The sequence below is a fragment of the Solanum lycopersicum genome, chromosome 1, assembly GCF_036512215.1.
Source record: "Solanum lycopersicum chromosome 1, SLM_r2.1".
Taxonomy (NCBI): Eukaryota; Viridiplantae; Streptophyta; class Magnoliopsida; order Solanales; family Solanaceae; genus Solanum; species Solanum lycopersicum.
Window position 1 is genome coordinate 89,530,933 of NC_090800.1, and position 18,573 is coordinate 89,549,505.

General features: G+C 33.8%; 4 protein-coding genes and 1 long non-coding RNA gene across 5 annotated transcripts; 3 read left to right on the forward strand and 2 right to left on the reverse strand.

Annotated features, from left to right (window-relative positions):
- Positions 1-220: 220 nt before the first annotated feature.
- LOC112940747 (uncharacterized) lies at positions 221-862 on the forward strand. The gene is made up of 2 exons (XR_003245024.2): positions 221-378; positions 505-862. It is a non-coding gene; the product is annotated as an uncharacterized lncRNA (long non-coding RNA).
- A 1,788-nt stretch (positions 863-2,650) lies between these two features.
- Positions 2,651-7,234, forward strand: LOC101254846 (probable protein phosphatase 2C 10). The gene is made up of 6 exons (NM_001320498.1): positions 2,651-2,897; positions 3,038-3,159; positions 4,998-5,237; positions 5,754-6,030; positions 6,591-6,745; positions 6,841-7,234. Exons 2-6 carry the CDS (start codon positions 3,121-3,123, stop codon positions 6,979-6,981), a joined length of 852 nt encoding a protein of 283 aa, NP_001307427.1. The 5' UTR covers positions 2,651-2,897; positions 3,038-3,120; the 3' UTR covers positions 6,982-7,234.
- Positions 7,235-8,020: 786 nt separating this feature from the next.
- On the forward strand, positions 8,021-11,015 carry LOC101259293 (uncharacterized). The gene is made up of 2 exons (XM_004230550.5): positions 8,021-9,598; positions 10,374-11,015. The coding sequence occupies exons 1-2, from the start codon at positions 8,710-8,712 to the stop codon at positions 10,718-10,720; spliced, it is 1,236 nt and encodes a 411-aa protein (XP_004230598.1). The 5' UTR covers positions 8,021-8,709; the 3' UTR covers positions 10,721-11,015.
- Positions 11,016-11,345: 330 nt separating this feature from the next.
- LOC101260875 (metacaspase-3-like) lies at positions 11,346-14,217 on the reverse strand. Its single transcript, XM_004230556.5, has 5 exons — positions 12,701-14,217; positions 12,266-12,596; positions 12,055-12,169; positions 11,725-11,883; positions 11,346-11,633 (listed from the first exon to the last, which is right to left on the reverse strand). The coding sequence occupies exons 1-5, from the start codon at positions 13,119-13,121 to the stop codon at positions 11,574-11,576; spliced, it is 1,086 nt and encodes a 361-aa protein (XP_004230604.1). The 5' UTR covers positions 13,122-14,217; the 3' UTR covers positions 11,346-11,573.
- Positions 14,218-16,764: 2,547 nt separating this feature from the next.
- Positions 16,765-18,573, reverse strand: MCA2 (metacaspase 2). Its single transcript, NM_001320499.1, has 5 exons — positions 18,104-18,573; positions 17,686-18,016; positions 17,474-17,588; positions 17,126-17,284; positions 16,765-17,038 (listed from the first exon to the last, which is right to left on the reverse strand). Exons 1-5 carry the CDS (start codon positions 18,525-18,527, stop codon positions 16,979-16,981), a joined length of 1,089 nt encoding a protein of 362 aa, NP_001307428.1. The 5' UTR covers positions 18,528-18,573; the 3' UTR covers positions 16,765-16,978.

The following is an 18,573-nucleotide window of genomic DNA, read 5'->3' on the forward strand; positions in this document are numbered from 1 at the left end:
TTTATGTACTTAAATATGTTTCTCAAGAAATATGTGGTATGTCAATAAAAATTCTTGACGTAAATATTTCAAAGTGGGCATCTATTGGTTGTTTGACTGTTTAGCTTTGTACGTACATAGACCACTTGAATCTTATAAATGTGAAAATTAAGTTTTGCGTCATTCATAAGATATGGTGTGTAAAAGGATGATATGAAGTCAATTAATAGCCAAATGACTTGTCAATGGTCTTCCTAATAAAATTGAATTTACTTCACAAAAAAGATTTGGACTGCAATGCGCGTTGAGACAGCCCAGGCGCCAGGGCCCTCCTTTCACCGGTTGATCATTCATTCAAACATGCTAATCCTTTCCATCATCCATTTAATCCATTAACACGTGAGTTTATTTAAATTTAATAATTTTTATTTTATAAATATGTAGTGAAATCATTATGCATTAATTTAAAATTGTTTTAAAAATTCATAGGTAAAATTTTGGATTTTTTTTGTGTACGCTTGTCAGAAAAAATAAGAAGACAGAAGATATAAGTCACCGAGGAACATAGCAAACTCGTCTCAGCCGTCTCATTGCGATGAATTGTTCCAAGAATTTGTTATTTGGTGAAATTTTAATTATGTCTATGTTAATAGTAGTATAAATGAACGGTCAAACTGGTTGAGATGTCGCAAAAAGGAGCAAACTTGCATTTGGTCTACCGTATTGTTTTTATTTGTTCTATTCACAGAAAAAATTTAGGTCCGTTTGATTTGATTTTCCGCCTGATTCTATGCCGGCCTGTTATTAGTTAAATGACGTATCAAATTATTTCTTATCCTTTATCCTATCGCCGCTGGTAAAATAATAGTAAAAATAACAGTCAGTAAAAAAAAAAAAAACAATTACCCCTTTTGACTTTGCCCAATATTTTCAGTGAAGTGTAGTAATTTGCTTGGATATTATTGGTAAATTTTGGGAAACTCATCATCACGTGAACTGCAGATGCCAATTCCGTTGACGATCTCTTTTTGTATTTTGCTTTTTTGTGACAGAGAGGCAGAGAGCTTTACAAAAAGATAAGAAAAAAAAAAAGAAAGGAATAAGATAAAAGTAGAGGAAATGAAAAAAGCTTTAATTGAAAATTTTAAAATAAAAGAAGTAGTAGTACATTTAATTTTTACTATGGCAAGAATCATTTTTTATTTTATTATTATATCATCATCAATCCTTAAAATAAATCTTTTAGGACAATTTATTTGGCAAGAGTAGTGGGCACAACTGGTGATAAACAGTTTGAAAAGCAAAGGTTCTTTAATAAATTTAAACTAATTACATTTAAAAAGTAAAAAGTGCTAACCAAAGAACATGATCGCAAGTTTTAATGATCAGTGTTTTAGTACTACTACTTTTTCTGTTGATAGATTAATTTATATTAGAACGATTTCCTTAAACCCCTTTTTCATTCCATTTTTACTTTATTTATTAAGTCGTTTGGTGATTAATTAGAGTTTAATTTTAGAACGATATAATTAATTATAAATAAATTTATATATTATTTTATTAAAATTTAATTATATATGTAGTGATTTTTATCTTTTATTATATATAAAATAATATATAAATTTACTTATAATTTATACATGTATTAATTATACAATTCTAAATCATGAATCAAATATTGACTATCAGTTCTATACATTAACATTTTAAATTCGAGTCAAGTATCAAACATAATATTACTTATATGGAATTAATATCTCCACAACTCGTATCTAAATCTACCCTACCAAATAATCATTAAATATTTTCACTTTTAAAAATAAAATATTTCTATTCTATATTACTTGTTTGTATTACATATCTCAAATTACTTGTTAATTAATAAAACTAAATTATAAATAATTATTTTTTTTTCTATTTTACTCTTAATTATTTTTAAAAAAATATAAACACTATAGGGTTCTAAAAAGGTTCTTTCACTATTAATCTTGGATGAGATGTATAATAGAATGTACAAAAATAATTAAAGAATAAATTAATAAAAAGTTTTTTCCCTCCATTTCATTTTATGTGACACTTTTTAAATTTTGAAATACAAATAAGTTGATTTTTGAACATAAATTTCATAGATCATTTAAACATATAGTATTTTTTACGTAGTTTACAACATATGTAAAATTCGTTTCAAAAAAATCAAAGATCCCAAATCTCTAGTCAAACTTAAAATATTTGACTCTTGAAAAACAAAAAGCGTCACATAAATTAAGACAAAAAATTAGTAATTTGTTAAAATACGAGAAAATGAACAATTAATATGAGATGAGTATTACTTTATCCGTCCATTTTGAATTGTCAAAATTAAATTAGACAACATTAATTTAATATTAAAATAAAAAAATTTAAACATTAAAAATTATATTAAAAATACTTTAAATTTTACATATTAATATTATAAAAAATTAAATCATAAAATGTTAATTAAAATTTATTATAATTTAATTCTAAAATAATTATTGAAAGTACGTATAAAAAGAAAATGAAAGCGGAAACAGCTGTAGGAAGAAAGAAAAGACAAGTAGTCCCCTCTGACTGGCTGTAACATTAGTACAAAACAATTAAGAAATACATAAAACACAACAAAGTCAATAAGGGAAGCCCAAAAACCCAAAAACAAAAGCCTTTTCTTGACAGCCATTTCTCCCCTGCACACACAGCGAATCCAACTTTTTTTCTCTCACAAACTCCATTAAACTCGTAAAATAATTCATCCAGTTCTATCTTATTTCTTTAAATCTCTTATTTTTGGTTCTGTTTAAACATAATATATATATATTTATTTATTTTCGTTCAAGCTAAAAGTCAAATCTTATTGATATATCACTCTTTGTACCTTTGGAATTTTGTAGACTGGTGGATCGGTGAGTAGATGATTATTTTTCAATACCCAAGCTTTATTTTTCAAGAATTTAGTGAATCTTGAAGAAAAATGGATTCTTGGATAAATTTTGATTGTTTTTTTTTAATTTTATGTATTTGACGATCAAGATTCATGTTGCAGGTGGTTGTGAATATCAAGATTTTTAGGAGGGGTTATGGTACACGTTGCTTACTATAGGAGGCAGCTTAGGTGTGACTGATTATATGGATAATTTATGCTGCTTTAATTCAAAGTTCTCGAAGGTGAGGTTTAATTGGTGGGATCTTTTAGATTTTGCTTGATGAATATTTATTTTCCCTTTTTAAGTTTTATGCTTATTGTTTAGCTGTTCATTAAATAAATTATAATATGATAAGATCAAGGGTCTTTTAGCTTCTCAGATGGAAGTATTTGAGGGGTTTAGCTTAAGAGTTTAAGGTATGTGCACGAACAGCGTGAATATATACACACAATCAGGTCATTTAAAAGGGAATAGCATGTAACTAGTTCTACTTAATAAATATTGATTTGTAACCTGAAATAAATGTAAATAATATGCTATAGTAGATTAAATAATACTAATAGTGTAAAGATTCATTGCATTGTGAGTGTATAAAGTACTTAGCTAAAGTATGCAGGGTCTTATTGAACTATGTTCCTCTTTTGGGAGTAGAGATATTTTGGAGATTTTCTTAGTCTATCCTAGCGGGGGAGGGACAGGGAAGATTGAGGATTTTCTAATGTATTTTGATATTTTATTTTGGATAATATGGTGTCCAGGCTAGCCTGTTTGCACTTCATCTCTCAAGGGGTGTGTGTTTGGTATGAAGGAGAATTCCTAGAAAATGTTTGCTTGGAAAACAAGTTGGTTTCTTACTTATTTTCTAGTGTTTGGTGATTAAGCAAAGTAATCTACCCAAACACTACACTATAAGGGTGGGAGGGGGTGGGATGTAGAGCCTGGGGGGTGGTGGGGAGTGGGATTCTCAAGGGGTAGGGGGTTGAGGGAGTTGGTTGGTTGGGAGAATACAATAAATGTAGAATATTACTAATAAAAATTTTTTTCCCTACTTCCATTATAGAAATCATTTTCCTCATTTTTAAGGAACTTGTTTTTCTCCAAATTTTGTCTAAGTCAAACCAAACATGATAAAAGAAGAAAACATTTTCCGAAAAATATTTTCTTCCATAGAAAACACACCCTTAAGCTCTTTATTTCTCTTCTTTGTTGGGCTCTAAAACGCGTTGCTTGGTCCTACAACATTCTAACCTAAGTTGCCCGGACTCAGTGCGGGTGTCCGATATGGGTGTGGACCTAAGGTCAGATACTTCATTTAACTTTTAATATTCGGGGATATGGATTCATGTAAGGATACAGGTGCAGGGATTCGCCTAAGAAAAATTAAAATATCTAAAAATAGAGTCATAAAACCTAAATTATGAAATATTATGTGGACTTGTAGAGAACTTGAGGAGAATCTGTAAGGTGATCAAAGGAAAAGGAATGAAATAGAAATTTCTATATGAAAGGTATCTAGTTCCTTCAATTTCACCTTACCTTTTGTATTGATTACAAAAATGATTAAAATTGTCCAGACTTTTTCCATCGATTTTGGTCGAAGTACCCAAATAGGTTGACTAAATTGGATACAAATTCCACACCCATGTCGTGTCGACACTGGTGCGGCACCAAAAGTGAAGAGTCCGGGCAACTTAAATGCTATCAATATTCACAATGAGCGTATATATGGAGTATAATTCTCTGATATTATTTGAACATGTACCATTGCACTTTACCCCCCTTCCCCCCTTTCCCCGCGGTGGATTGGATTACTGTTGACATTTTCCATGATTGGTGTTCCATTGGTCTTCTTTCTACAAAAACCCGATGAATGACTTCAAGAGTTTAGTTTCATAACAGTGCCCCTTCTTGTGAATATGTAGAGGCCATAGTATTAAAAAGTCTCCGTTGAAGCTCTCTTTCGTCTTCATCACCGCCTCATCCAGTTTTTTTGGGGTGGACAATTCAGTTTATGGCTGTCTGCATTGTGTGTATTTGGCTGGGTTGATCACAAGGCTGAAGTATCATTTTTTACTTTAGCTTGCAGGAGGACGGTCATCATGTAGCTCTGGCAAAGGAAGAAGCAATCAAGGGCCTACCAAGTATGGCTTCAGCCTGGTTAAGGGGAAAGCTAATCACCCCATGGAAGATTACCATGTTTCTAAATTTGTCCAATTGCATGGACATGAACTAGGACTCTTTGCTATTTATGATGGGCATTTGGGAGATAGCGTGCCTGCCTATTTACAAAAGCATTTGTTTTCCAATATCTTAAATGAGGTAAATTGCGGGGTTCGGAACCCCTCTGCAAATTAAACTTCTCTTCTCTGATCCGTGAGGATCATTGTGTTTTTAGTAAGACAATTTACTGGCTATGTTACCGATTTTCATCAAAACATATTAATACATGCTTCCGCTTCCCCCTCTTTCTATACCTTGCATTTGTTGGTTTTGATTGGAGAATGATATTAGTGCTCTAGCATGAGCAACAGCTGGAAGTTGGTAAAGTTACCGGTCAGTCTCTCTTGCTAATTTGGTTAAACAGAAGCTAAAGTATTCTTCTTTTAGAGATCAACACACAATGCCAGTGGAGATGTTGATCAAGTCCTATGTAAGAGTGTGATGCCATGCATTATAACTAATCAATCTTAGAAATTCCTATAAACATCAAATGCATGATAATTTAATCTTGAGCTGTTTTATTTCTTTAATGGATGTCTATTTATTGTTCTTTTTTTGGTTTAGAGGGGGTGTTTGCTTGGGATTTCTCTCACCTTTTATGTTAAAAATTTCTAGGAGGATTTTCGGAATGACCCTCATAGGGCAATTTTAAAAGCATATGAGAGAACAGATCAGGCTATTCTTTCACACTCTCCTGATCTTGGAAGAGGTGGCTCCACTGCCGTGACTGCCATTCTTATAAATGGTCGTAAGCTATGGGTAGCAAATGTTGGGGATTCGAGAGCAGTCCTTTCTAGGAGGGGTCAGGCCATCCAGCTCTCGATTGATCATGAACCAAACACCGAACGAGATGACATTGAAAACAGAGGTGGTTTCGTCTCAAACATGCCAGGTGCTTCTCACATGCTCTCACTTACTCCTGTGGATATAATTGTGTCGTTCTTCTCTCTTACATTGTAATGCATATTAAAAATGGATTGCATCCATTAAGTTTCTTAAGTCTCGACTTTGTTCATACATTTAAATATACATAACCTTAATCTTAGGCACGAATGGTCTATCTTCACTTTTCTTAATAGAGTGGATAGTACCAATTCTATGCTTCTGATAAAAATCAATGAGATATTCTAATTTCTCCTTTCTAATTAGTGTGATACTTCATCTCACGTTGCCAGGGTTCAGGATTAGTAGTCCAGTGAGTCTTTTTTGCACATTTTTTTTTATATTATATAAAAATTTTGTACCTTCTCTTACAATTTTTAGAGTTGTTTAAAGTGAAAATAAAATCATAAACTTCACCATTAAAACATTTTGGATGCATAAAGCAGACACTTCACTAGCCTCACACTTGAGCCATCCCATGCCTATTTGATCTAGATTCAAAGGTATCTCATGTATTGCTGCATTTGGATATTGTTAGTGACATGCCTATTGAAATGTATATAATCTCAGGAGATGTTGCTAGAGTGAATGGCCAACTAGCTGTATCTCGAGCTTTTGGTGACAAAAACTTGAAATCACATTTGAGCTCTGATCCTGATGTAACAAATGCTGATGTTGATGCGGAAACAGATCTTCTCATACTTGCAAGTGATGGTCTATGGAAGGTGCCATTTGCTCGAAACATCTCCTATCCCTTTCTGTTTTGGCACTCTGAGGTGCATTTTTTCCTTTTCTTGCTTTTGATTGCGGATTTCTCCAGGTAATGTCTAATCAAGAGGCAGTTGACATTGTGAGGAAGGTCAAAGATCCAGAGAAGGCAGCCAAGCAATTAGCGATCGAAGCATTGGTCAGAGAAAGCAAAGATGATATCTCATGCATTGTTGTCCGATTTAAGGGGTAATTTTGATCCATGGGAATTTATCGCAGTGTGCAGTATATATATTTATTAGAGGGGTATTTGTTAGATGAGGCACTTCTATAGACTGACAGAATGCATAAAGTCTCGGACAATCCTGCATAAATTATTAAAATGTTTCCAGAAAAGAGATTATGCTATGTTCCTCTCCCCCAACCCTCTGTAATATTTAAATTCTTTACTCGGGCCGTGTGGTTGTTATGTGTTGATTTATTCAGTTTGTAGATTCTCAGTATCATTCTTTGTGTCACTTTGCATGAACACTTCAACTGTTGCTTCATGAAATGGTGAATATGAGTATGTTTTTTGATGATTTAGTTCAACAATCTAATTCTGCAGAATGCCAAAATTTCTTGGTCATAGTAAATTGAAATTCGAAAAGTGAGTTATAAGAGTTCTTGATCTTGAAATGGAAACATATTTTGGTGAGCCTTATAAGTTATATGATTTTTCATTAGCGACTCAATTCATATCTATTCTTTCAAGTATCTCAGTGTAACCATTGTGTAGTGATGAAATTGTCGTCATAACAGAGGGGAAAAAAGAAGAAGAGAACAACTATACTACTTTCATTTGTAAAACTACCAACAAATTTTTACTTAGTATATATATAATTTGTTCGGCTGTTATTAAATTTAAACGATTGAATGGACGTTACACAGCTATTTAGATTAATTATAATACTGTTTGATGTATTAAAAAAAACATATAACAAGAAAGAATTAAGACTCGTACGAACAATAGTCAAAAGTTAATTAGCAACTCAACATAGCGTTATCAAGTAGCAAGGGGTTGACCGGGATTTAAGGCCATAAGGGAATCGTCAATAAATCGTGTTGAACAATTCAACAATTATAAGTAGTAGCTCCAATTTATGTGGCTGTCTAAATCGATGTCTGTTGACGTGTCAAGTAAAATAATAATAATATATTAAAGTAAATGGAGTATATTTTTTGTGGCTATTGTTATTAATTCTACCACCGTAGATATGTGTATATAATTACTTGCCAAAAAAGATAGGCAACTTGAAATTTAATTTCTTTTATGAGTTACTCATTTAGTGTTCCCCGGTCTTCTAGTATTTGATCAGTAAGACCCACTCATTTTTTATCCCTTTTAGGATATGTCTCCTTTTATTCTTTTATATATTGTGTATTGAAACATAAATTATTATTTTTTTGGATCATGAGCTTTAATTAGTATATACGTATTTGAATGATAAAACGTTTATTACTGAGGATATCCTTGCATGAAATGTGAATCTGTCCAAGATTCTTTGACCATTTACAAAGGCAAATAATTATACGTGTTAATTAACAAAACTAACATAAATTCAAAGAGTAAATGATTACCAATTAATGGTGGGGGATATTGCTCTCATTAATCGAATCTTCACCATTAACCTAAAATCTCTTTTGCCGTAAAAATAGCAAATACCCCGTTACTTTTTTCATTTTTTACCTCTCAAAATCTATACTAATTGAAATTTGGAATCACAGAATATTGTATTACCAAAAGAACATTCTTCCAATTTTATTGTTTACTGTATTAATTATTTTCTGACAATCTTGTTCATTTTATATTTCCGGGGATAATTAACTGACAACAACAGCGACGGTGGGGATATTTTTGCATGCAATGACGTTTTGTCTAATGTTTTTATGGTCCACAATCACTCGTTAATCTGTTGAACCCGACCCGTTTTCATATAAAATGCGTTTTCTTGGACCTCAAATTTCTCATTCTTGTCGTCTACCATTGACGGGAGAATTTTCCGACCAAGGGGCCATGACAGAAAGTACTTCTTCCTCCATAGCTCCGTTGCTTCTGAGAAACTTATTGACATCGGCGTTTATCATCGCTGATAAACCCTTCATTCTCTTAGCAGAAAGATATAAACTTCTGGAAACTATACGTTATTTCTTGATTTCAGCTTTTCTCTTCTTTCTTCGCCTTTTACCATCTTTATTTCCTTCGCTGAATCCTTCCGGAGAAAATTACGGTTACCCTTTGAAGCCTAAAAAGGGGGAGATTTATTCTCCGGCCGCCGCGGGCGGCGGTGCGGAGTCGGGGATATCTAGGGCTTTGACTCAATTGTTGTCAATTGTGAATGATATTCCGGTGAGTTCAAGGAAATATGAAGTTGTGAGATCATTGGCCGAGAGGCTAATTGATGAAAATCTCTTGGAGGGTAACGAAGCATTGAGGGAAGTGAATTGCGCCGCTTTGTCTGCGGCTTTTACGCGGACGCTTAATCAGCTTGAATCCGCCATGATGGCGGAAGAAGGCGGAGGTGTTAGTGGATTTGTGTCTGGTGGAGGCCGAGATGGCGGTGATTACGTAGGTAAGTTGAGCCGCGGTTTGAGGGCGATTAGGTATTATGGAGACGTTGTGTGGCAGCGCGGTAGGGCGAGGAACCAGATGAGCCAATTTGGGTGCTCGGCTGAGAAGCTGGCGGCGGAGTTGTTATGGCTTGCTCAGAAGATGGAAGCTTGTGGTTGTGTTGATGAAGCTGTTTATATGTGGGCTTCGGCTTCACATGTTGCTTGGGTTGCTCTTTCTGCTGAACCGCGGCTTCAGGGGTCTCTTGTTAAGGTTTCAGGTAATTGTTTATGGAATATTCTTTAATTGCATTTTCTAATTTTTGCAATTCCATGCTTGCAGTTATGGATCTGTTTCAGATTGAAGCATATTGTTGTTGTACACGGAGATATCGAGCATAAATTATACGATAAATTTAAAGTAAAAGTTGATCTGTATTGAACAAAATATGCACAGAGAACTCATCTGATATGGATTATGATCAATCTAGTGAATTAGCATGTCCAATCGCCTAATAATTTCTCATTGTATTTGCACTGCAGTGGGGTATTTAGATTGTAGTAGCAACTGCATAAACCTGAATGATTGCAGACACCTACATATTTTGCATTGTACAGCCTCACATTTACCTTCAAACATCTTTAAAATCCTTTTACAATTTACACTAGATTTCTGCAAGAGTAGAGTCTTTCGTATTGCTATCCACGTATTTCTATATTCGAGGCAAAGGAGTAGACTGCGATCAAGAAATAGACGTTTATGGTTTCCTGCTGCATAAGCTTAGAACCCTTCTATGCAAATTAGCTGTGTAAAACACGGTTCATGTGAAACAAGCCTTTTTAAGAAGCCTTCCCTACAAGCTTCTATGGCCATAAAAGTTCTCTGTGAATTCCTCAGCTTTCTGTAACCATTTGAATTGAAAGTTTTTAATGGGTACTACGTGAATTGCTTTCAAATTTGATATTTGTTATGATATAAAGTTATCACCATTTGTCTTATTTAATTGTTTTTTTTAGATTGTAAAAGTGCCATGTTCTGAATTTCTCTTTCTGCAGCTTTCTTATTCAAACAATCCAGAGAAATAGTAAAGATTGCCGAGGATGAAGAAAGTACAAAAGAGCATCGCAGGCGAACAAACATGAATATGCTGATGTCATGGCTGCCATTGCTATGTCGAGCAAGCAATGGCACAGACTCTCCAGTCCTGAGTATTAGCGAAAGGGCTGAGCTTGAAAGAATATTAGAGCAGATCATATGGACATTGGAACAAGAAGAGGAGCAAGAAAAGGTGTTGTCCCTTTGGCTTCACCATTTCACCTATTGCCCTTCTTCCGACTGGCCCAACCTCCATGATTGCTACACTCGCTGGTGCACAGCTTCTCGTAAGCTCTTGCTTCGATGAATTTTCCATGAAAAACCTTTGAGTTAGATTGATACTATACATGGAGCCCATTTTTCTGGCAACTAAAGAGTCTCTAATGGGTAGTGGAGGAAAAAATATATTGCTATGTTAATTCCTCCTATCTGGTTCATCAGTTTGTGTAGGTTTTGCTCCTTAGCAGGAATATGCCTATGAAGGTCTAAAGACGTGTAGCAGCTAGCTATGTCTTGTAACTACCTTTCTTTAGTTCAATTTTTACAAGTCTAGAGCATATGTACATTTATATTATTTATAAAGTGCTCCAATTTACAGTAAATTGAGCAGACTATCTATCTTAATTTCAGGCCTCAAATGTTCTTTCCTGCAGATTACATTGACTTCTCTGGTTTATTAACATTTCAAAGTTTTATTCTTCCAGTACTCACTTCATTTTGTGATATATCAACATAGAAACATCCCTTAAGAACTAAGTTATGTCGAAAACAACCCTGAGATTTTGCCTGATATCTATTAACAGGTTATTGCATATTTAATCTGTTAGAAACTAATGACTAGCTGGGATGTGGTGATTTTTAGCCTAACATGTAAAACTGTGTTTCCTTATATTTCCAGTTGTTCATGTAGTACAATTATCTTCCACTCCCTGTTCGAAATGACAAACTCTGCTGTAAATTCATGACATAAAGGATGAGACACATGTAGCTGTAGACAAGTTGACTGAGCAAATTTCCATTTGGAAGTTTGTTCATCAATATTGATAAAGTAAACACAACGAAAATATACCATCAGGATTCACGCCAGAACAATATTACGAAGAAATCTACATGTGATGGTGAAAGAAGCCATACGCAAGCTAGAGTTGAATACATGAGTCCTATATAGCCACCAGCTTCGAGTGTATATCAAACGGCTCAGATGAGGATAGTTGAGGCTCCTGGGCAAGACCAATAAAATGCATTAGACAAGCATGATGATGATACACTGATTTTTTTAAATTTATTATTGACAATCTTGTAAAAGCGTACCTGAGTTTCATTTGCACCATTAAGGCCTAGTGCTTTCTGTGTTTCTTGAATCTTATTTTGCATACTCATGATTAGCCGTCCATAAGTCAATTTAGTCTCTTGCTCCAATGTTTGGATGAAACTATAAGTCAGGGCACCCATAGGAACGCCTGTGAATGCCTGTAAAAATCCAAGGTTCGTACATTTTGATGATTGATAGGTGCTAAAAGTGAACATATCAATATTTTCTTGAAATACAAAAGTTATGATTAAGACTCGGTCCCTTGTTTTTTAAAAATAGAGATTCTAAAGTGACTATAGATGTGTGATATTAACATTTCAGATACTGACCGTTGTATCTCCAGAATTTTGATGATCGTCACAGGCACTGATAGAGAAAGCTGTTCCACCGCTGGTACCTTTGTATGCTCGCATCCGATGATCTTCCCATTTAAAGTATCCTGCCCTGCTTGAAAACATTTTGTCATACTACTTTTACTATTAGCTTAATGTGAAGTTTCATTGCAGGAACAAATATCAAAAAGGTTGGTTGATCAATAACCTGTTTATTCTGCACAAAAAGGGCAAATCTAGGAAAGTTCCACTGAAGCATGTATCAATTATTCCATGAAGTATGGCTCCAGGGGGTAAAGGCCTTACAATGGTACTATTGATCTCATCATCTAGTATCCTTCCTTCTGTTTCGTAATCAACAGGGCATAATGATTCATCATGACCATCAATCTCATCACCATCACGGTCTCGTACTCGTGCTCCATGGCCAGAGTAGTGAAACACTAGGGAGTCCCCTGACCGACAACCATGAACAAGCCAACGTAAGGCTGATCTGATATTAGCCTTGGTTGGGTATTTGTATGGATCTTTCTCATCCTCTGCAAATATATATATATATATATATATATATATATATCTTTTTGTGTATTACATACTGTTAATGTTCAAATATATACTAGTGTAAGAAGATTACAACACATACCTGTAAGGACAATTACTGATGCAATTGGGAACCCCAATTTCTCAACCAGAAAATATCTCATGGATAAAGCATCATTAATGCTTCCCTTCAGGCTCTTTGCATGACCCCGGTAATTGATTCCGCATAGAACTGCTCGCTTTCGTCCATGTACTGGAGGAGGTCGGATATTATTAATCTGAGGTGACATAGGTCTGTTGAATTGTTGGGGCTTGAAATTATTATTGACATTTGGATTCATCCTTCTTGGCCTTGCAGGATAAGCTGGAAATTCCGGGCGCATATTGTTATTAGCAAAACCATTGTGTCTTGGAGGTTGGAGTTGCGTAACAAATTGGCATCTTGGACAGATAATTGTTTGAGCTCCGATGGGAGCTGCTATATTCATGCCGCACCTCTGGCATTTGCATCTTCTCACGTCCATTATGTGAAAAAGGTGAAGTTTTGTTTTGATTACACTTATGAGAGGATCGTTTCAAGATTTATATAGGGATGGAAATATGATGGTTTATGAGTTATATAGGCGTGGCTTAAATAAATCAATGGGAAAGTTTTGGTCCTATCGAAAATACCAGTGAAGATCCTCGATAGAAAAGTGAAACATTCCTAGTTGGAGGAATCAAAACAATTCGAGTTACAGTGATGTTTTTTTCTTTGGTCAAGCTAGTTATAGTAATGTTGACTATATACGTCGCTTTAAACATTATGAGTGCCACTTTAAATTCAAAATCTCTTTATGTGTGCTCAGGGGATCTTTTTACATGGATACAAGATTTTAAGTTAAAGCTATATGGTATTTAACACATATACGAGATTTAAGTTAAAGTTATTGAGTTTTGATCAAACTTTCAACTCTAAACGCTATATTTGCCTCATCACCTTCAATTTGTTGCATGTACCAAATTTATCTGATTGTTCTTTTTATTAAAAAAAAATAAGAGTAATTTCACAAGGAGAACTTTGTATCTCAATTGATTGACTATTGAATTTTTTTATATTGAATTCTTGAAATCTCTCTTTTGATGCAAAATCGTAGTGTAATATCCTCCCCTGTTCCGGTTATGGAATAGATGAAATAAATCAAAAAATAAATTTTTGTTCGATGAAATCTTATTGGATCTTCGCTTCATAATTTCCTTTCTTACCCCTAATATTGTGAAAAGAAAAGAAAAATATCAACTCACAATATATAATATCACGTGGTAATTAGAAAAGAAAAATAAAACTCATTTTCTTAAGCAACCTATTACCCAGTGAATAATATTTCTTGACTTTTTAAAAAATATTCTGTGATGTATTATTAGGCATAATTGAGTTGCTTTTTCTTTCATAAGTTAATTTTTTTTTTATATTGCAATAAACTAGAAGTTAGATGATCATGATATCAATATCGATTAAAGTTGGCAATTAAGCACTTGGAAGAGAATTAATTAACACATGCATTTAGGATTTAAATTATTTTGTATGTCGAATCAGCTAAAGATTTATTCTGTTTCTGTTATAGATTGGTATGGAGAAAAAAAAAAAGAATCAATGTATTTTAGCCTTTCGGCATGATAGATTCATCTTGTCTTGTGAAGTTATGATTTTTTTTCCATGATTCTCTTAGAAAACCAATAATTTTTATAATTTTGAATGCATTTTTATGAAAATTTAGCTAGTCAAAAGAATCATATTACTGTTTCGTGAAGAATTATTCAATATTTTCCAGAAACCGAATTTCGCTACATAATTTTTATACAGCACGCTGCCTAAGGAATTGTTAATTTTATGTTAAGAGAAAAAAATATTCTTAGTGATCGAGTTTTGGTTTAGAAAATTAATATTGGCACATCCGTGGTCTTTATCTAAGTTTAAAATAGAGAAAGGTTAATTGTGTATTAAATTATGTAAATAAAAAAAAAGTCATTAGTTTATAATTTGGTTCAATGTACTTTTTCTTTGAACACAATTATTTTTTTTCATAATATTTTGTCAGAAGAAAATCGCTTCTAACAGAGTAATTTTGTCCTTTTGATTAAAAATAATTTTGATACGCTGTGTTGGTTTTTTGAAAGAAAAATGTTACCCTTTTGACGAATCAAGTTTAGCCTAATGTGAATATTAAGATCATACAAATAGTTATTGGACCGATAATAGCTATTGGGTCTAGAATGAGCAATTAGACCAAGTTAATTTGAAATTTGAATTGAGTAGTGAGCATGAATCGATTCCATCAAACAAGTAGTGATATGTTAATTAGGATTTATCAAATGGTTGAGAAAAATGTTTTATCCTATAATCACTTCTCAGCTCCTTTCTTCTGAATTTTTGATCGAAGTAGGTCAATATTAAAATCAATTTACCAAGATAATATGTTTCTTTTGAAATTTTATAAAATTAGTATAAACGTGGTTCTCAGTAACATTTTAGGTAATATTTTATTCAAAAAAATTCAATGACAAAAAGACAAAAATTTGACAAAGTGATCAGACATAAGATATTATTGTCAGTAGCGTTTTATAATTCGTTTCTCTGAATCACGTTTTACAGCTAAAACGTGACTCACAGTAACGTTTCTCTGAAATGGTTGAAAATTGAAATTCAATCTTGTACATGCTTCATTCATTATTCAAATTTCCACTATTAAAATGGATAGATATATTTTGTACATACCTTCACTTGAAATATATATACGATTTTCTCTTTTCTTTCTCTTTATACATAGACAATACCTTTTTAAGCAAAAGAAAAAAAACGTGAGGAAGACTTTGAAAAAAATTGGAGCTTGTCTTGTTTCATTTCAATTTAAAAATTTGTGAATAAATCATATGAGATATCATCTTCTAGCCTAGGTAACTATTCCTTCTGAATATTAGACCAATCGCTTTCTTATGATTAATAAATATTAGAATATCAATAAAGAAGTTATTGAATTAATATTGATGCAATGAGTGAGCAAGACAACTATTAAAAAAAGAAATTGATTGATATCGTAGAAAATCCCTCCCCACTCTCTTTTTTCTTGCAAAAATATTATCTATGTATGAAAAGAGAAGATGAGAGAAATTTATATATAAAGTTGAATGAGGCATGTACGAGATTGAATTTTAATTTTTAATCATTGTAGAGAAACGTTATTGTGAGTCACGTTTTAACTGTAAAACGTGCCTCAGAGTAACGAAATATAAAACGTTACTGACAATAACATTTTATGTCAGATTTTTAAAAAAATTTTAATAAAATATTATCTAAAACGTTACCGAGAACCACATTAATACTAATTGTAAAATACCAAAAAAAAATATTATTTTGATAGATTGATTTTAATAATGACTTACTTTGATCAATCAAGAGTACCTTTCTTCTAATTGTGTTCTTCAATTTTCATCTAGTTCTTAAATTCCCAAATAGATTTGTAGGTAGTTTGAAGTTTAATTGAGTTAGTGTTATTATTGCGTTTGTTACATTTGACAAGTAGAATGTGCTGGATTTCTGAAATTTCATGGAATTTGAAACTCCTGAAGTCATAACTTATAAAGGTTCAAACTGATGTCATGGTTTCCTAGTTTTTTCGAGCAAGTGATTATTCAATTTATATGTCAAAAGCATGGCCATGTTTGATAGTGTTTATATATACTGCAAATTGAGTTGATTAGTTTTCTTCCACTAGTTATGCTCTACTGACTCTATCAGGCAACTGTTGGAGCTGCCCATTCAATTTAATCTTGTTATACAAAAATAAAATCAGGCATTGTGCCATATAATAGGGTTAGAGTGCTGCAGTATCTTCTATTAGGGTTTTGACAGATAATATGGTTCTGTTATCGATTAACGAGGAAGAAAAACATTTTTATCTGTCAGTTTTAAGTGTGAAGTGCCCTGCAAATTTATCTGATTATACAGAGTTCTTCATCATCAATCTTTTCAAATACACCGTCAACAATAAAATTGGCTTTTGATATACGAAAAAATCACACTGCACGTCTTCTATAGAGAGATTATTTTGATATGATTCGTGTTATAGATGGATATGGAAAGAAAACCAAATACAGGACATAACTGATGTGACCAACCACACCATCTTAGCAAATTTCCATCTGGAAGTTTATTCAGTGTTACTGCTATATAGTTTACATAACGAAAATATATGACCAAGATTCACACCAGAACAATACTATATGAGTGAATCTACAAGCGATGGTAAAACAAACTGTTGAATTTATTACAAATTTTATTAGTACAACAAGTTTATTATGCCAGGGAAGTTGTACTCGGGCTGGAGTTGGATACTTTAAGTTCCTATATAGCCACCATCTTCGAGTGAATATCAAACTGCTCAGATGAGGATAGTTGGGGCTCCTGGGCAAGACCAATAAAATGCATTAGACAAGTACGTATGATGATGCAAAGCTGCAGTGAAATTCTTTGATTCTCATAGAAGCGTACCTGAGTTTCATTTTCACCATCAAGGCCTATGCCGTTCTGTGCTTCATGAATCTTCTTCTGCATACTCATGAGTAAGCGTCCGTAAGTCAATTTAGTCTGTTGCTCCAATGTTTGGATGAAACTATAAGTCAGGGCACCTGTTGGAAAGCCTGTGAAAGCCTGCAGGAACCCAAGGTGCGACATTCTGATGATTGAAGATCTTAAAAGTGAAATCCATGCAGCTTAGTACATAACACAACACAGTAGAAGTAAAAGGCCTATACGTGCAATACAAACTAGTTAGGGTTATAGCTATTGTTGTTGGGTTTACACTTGGAGTTTGGTGCATAGTTATTTACAAATACTAACCGTTGTATCTCCAGAATTTTGATGGTCGTCACAGGCACTGATAGAGATTGCTATTCCACCGTTAGTACCTTTGTATGAGCGGATCCGATGGTCCTCCCACATAAAGTATCCTGCCCTGCTTCAAAACATTTTGACATACCGCTTTTACTATAGCTTAATATGATGTTTCATTGCATTGATCAAAGTGTCAAAACGGTTAGTTTCTGAATAACCTGTTTATTCTGCACAAAAAGGGCAAATCTAGGAAAGTTCCACTAAAGCATGTATCAATTATTCCATGAAGTGTGGCTCCGCGGGGTAAGGGCCTGACAATGGTATTATTGATCTCATCATCTAGTATCCTCCCTTCTGTCTCAAAATCAACAGGGCATAGTGATTCGTCGTGCCCATCAATCTCATCACCATCATGGTCTCGTACTCGTGTGCCATGGCCAGAGTAGTGGAACACTAGTGAATCTCCTGGCTGACAGCCTTGAACAAGCCAACGTAAGGCTGATCTGATATTGGCCTTCGTTGGGTATTTGTATGGATCTTTCTCATCCTCTGCAAATTTTGTGTATTTCATATTAGATGAAGGCTAATTATAAGCATTTGTGTTCTAGTCGTGGCGATTAATTACATTATACATACCCGTAAGGACAAGTACTGATGCATTTGGGAATCCCAACTTCTCAACCAGAAAATATCTCATGGATAAAACATCATTAATGCTTCCCTTCAGACTCTTTGGATGGCCACGGTAAGTGATTCCGCACAGAACCGCTCTTTTTCGTCCATGTACTGCAGGAGGTCGGATATTATTGATCTGTGGTGACATAGGGCGGTTGAATTGTTGAGGCTGAAAATTATTAGCATTTGCACACATCCTTCCTGGCCTTGATGGAAAAGCTGGGCTCATATTGTTATTGGCAGTGGGAAAATTAGCAAAGCCATGGTTTCTTGCAGGTTGGAGTTGTGTCACAGATTGGCACCTCGGACAGGTAGCTGTTTGTGCTCCAATGGGAGCTGCTATCTTCATCCCACACCACTGGCATTTGCATCTCCTGCTGTCCATTGTATGGAGGGTGATCAAAGTGGATTGACTACTTGAGAGTTGAGAT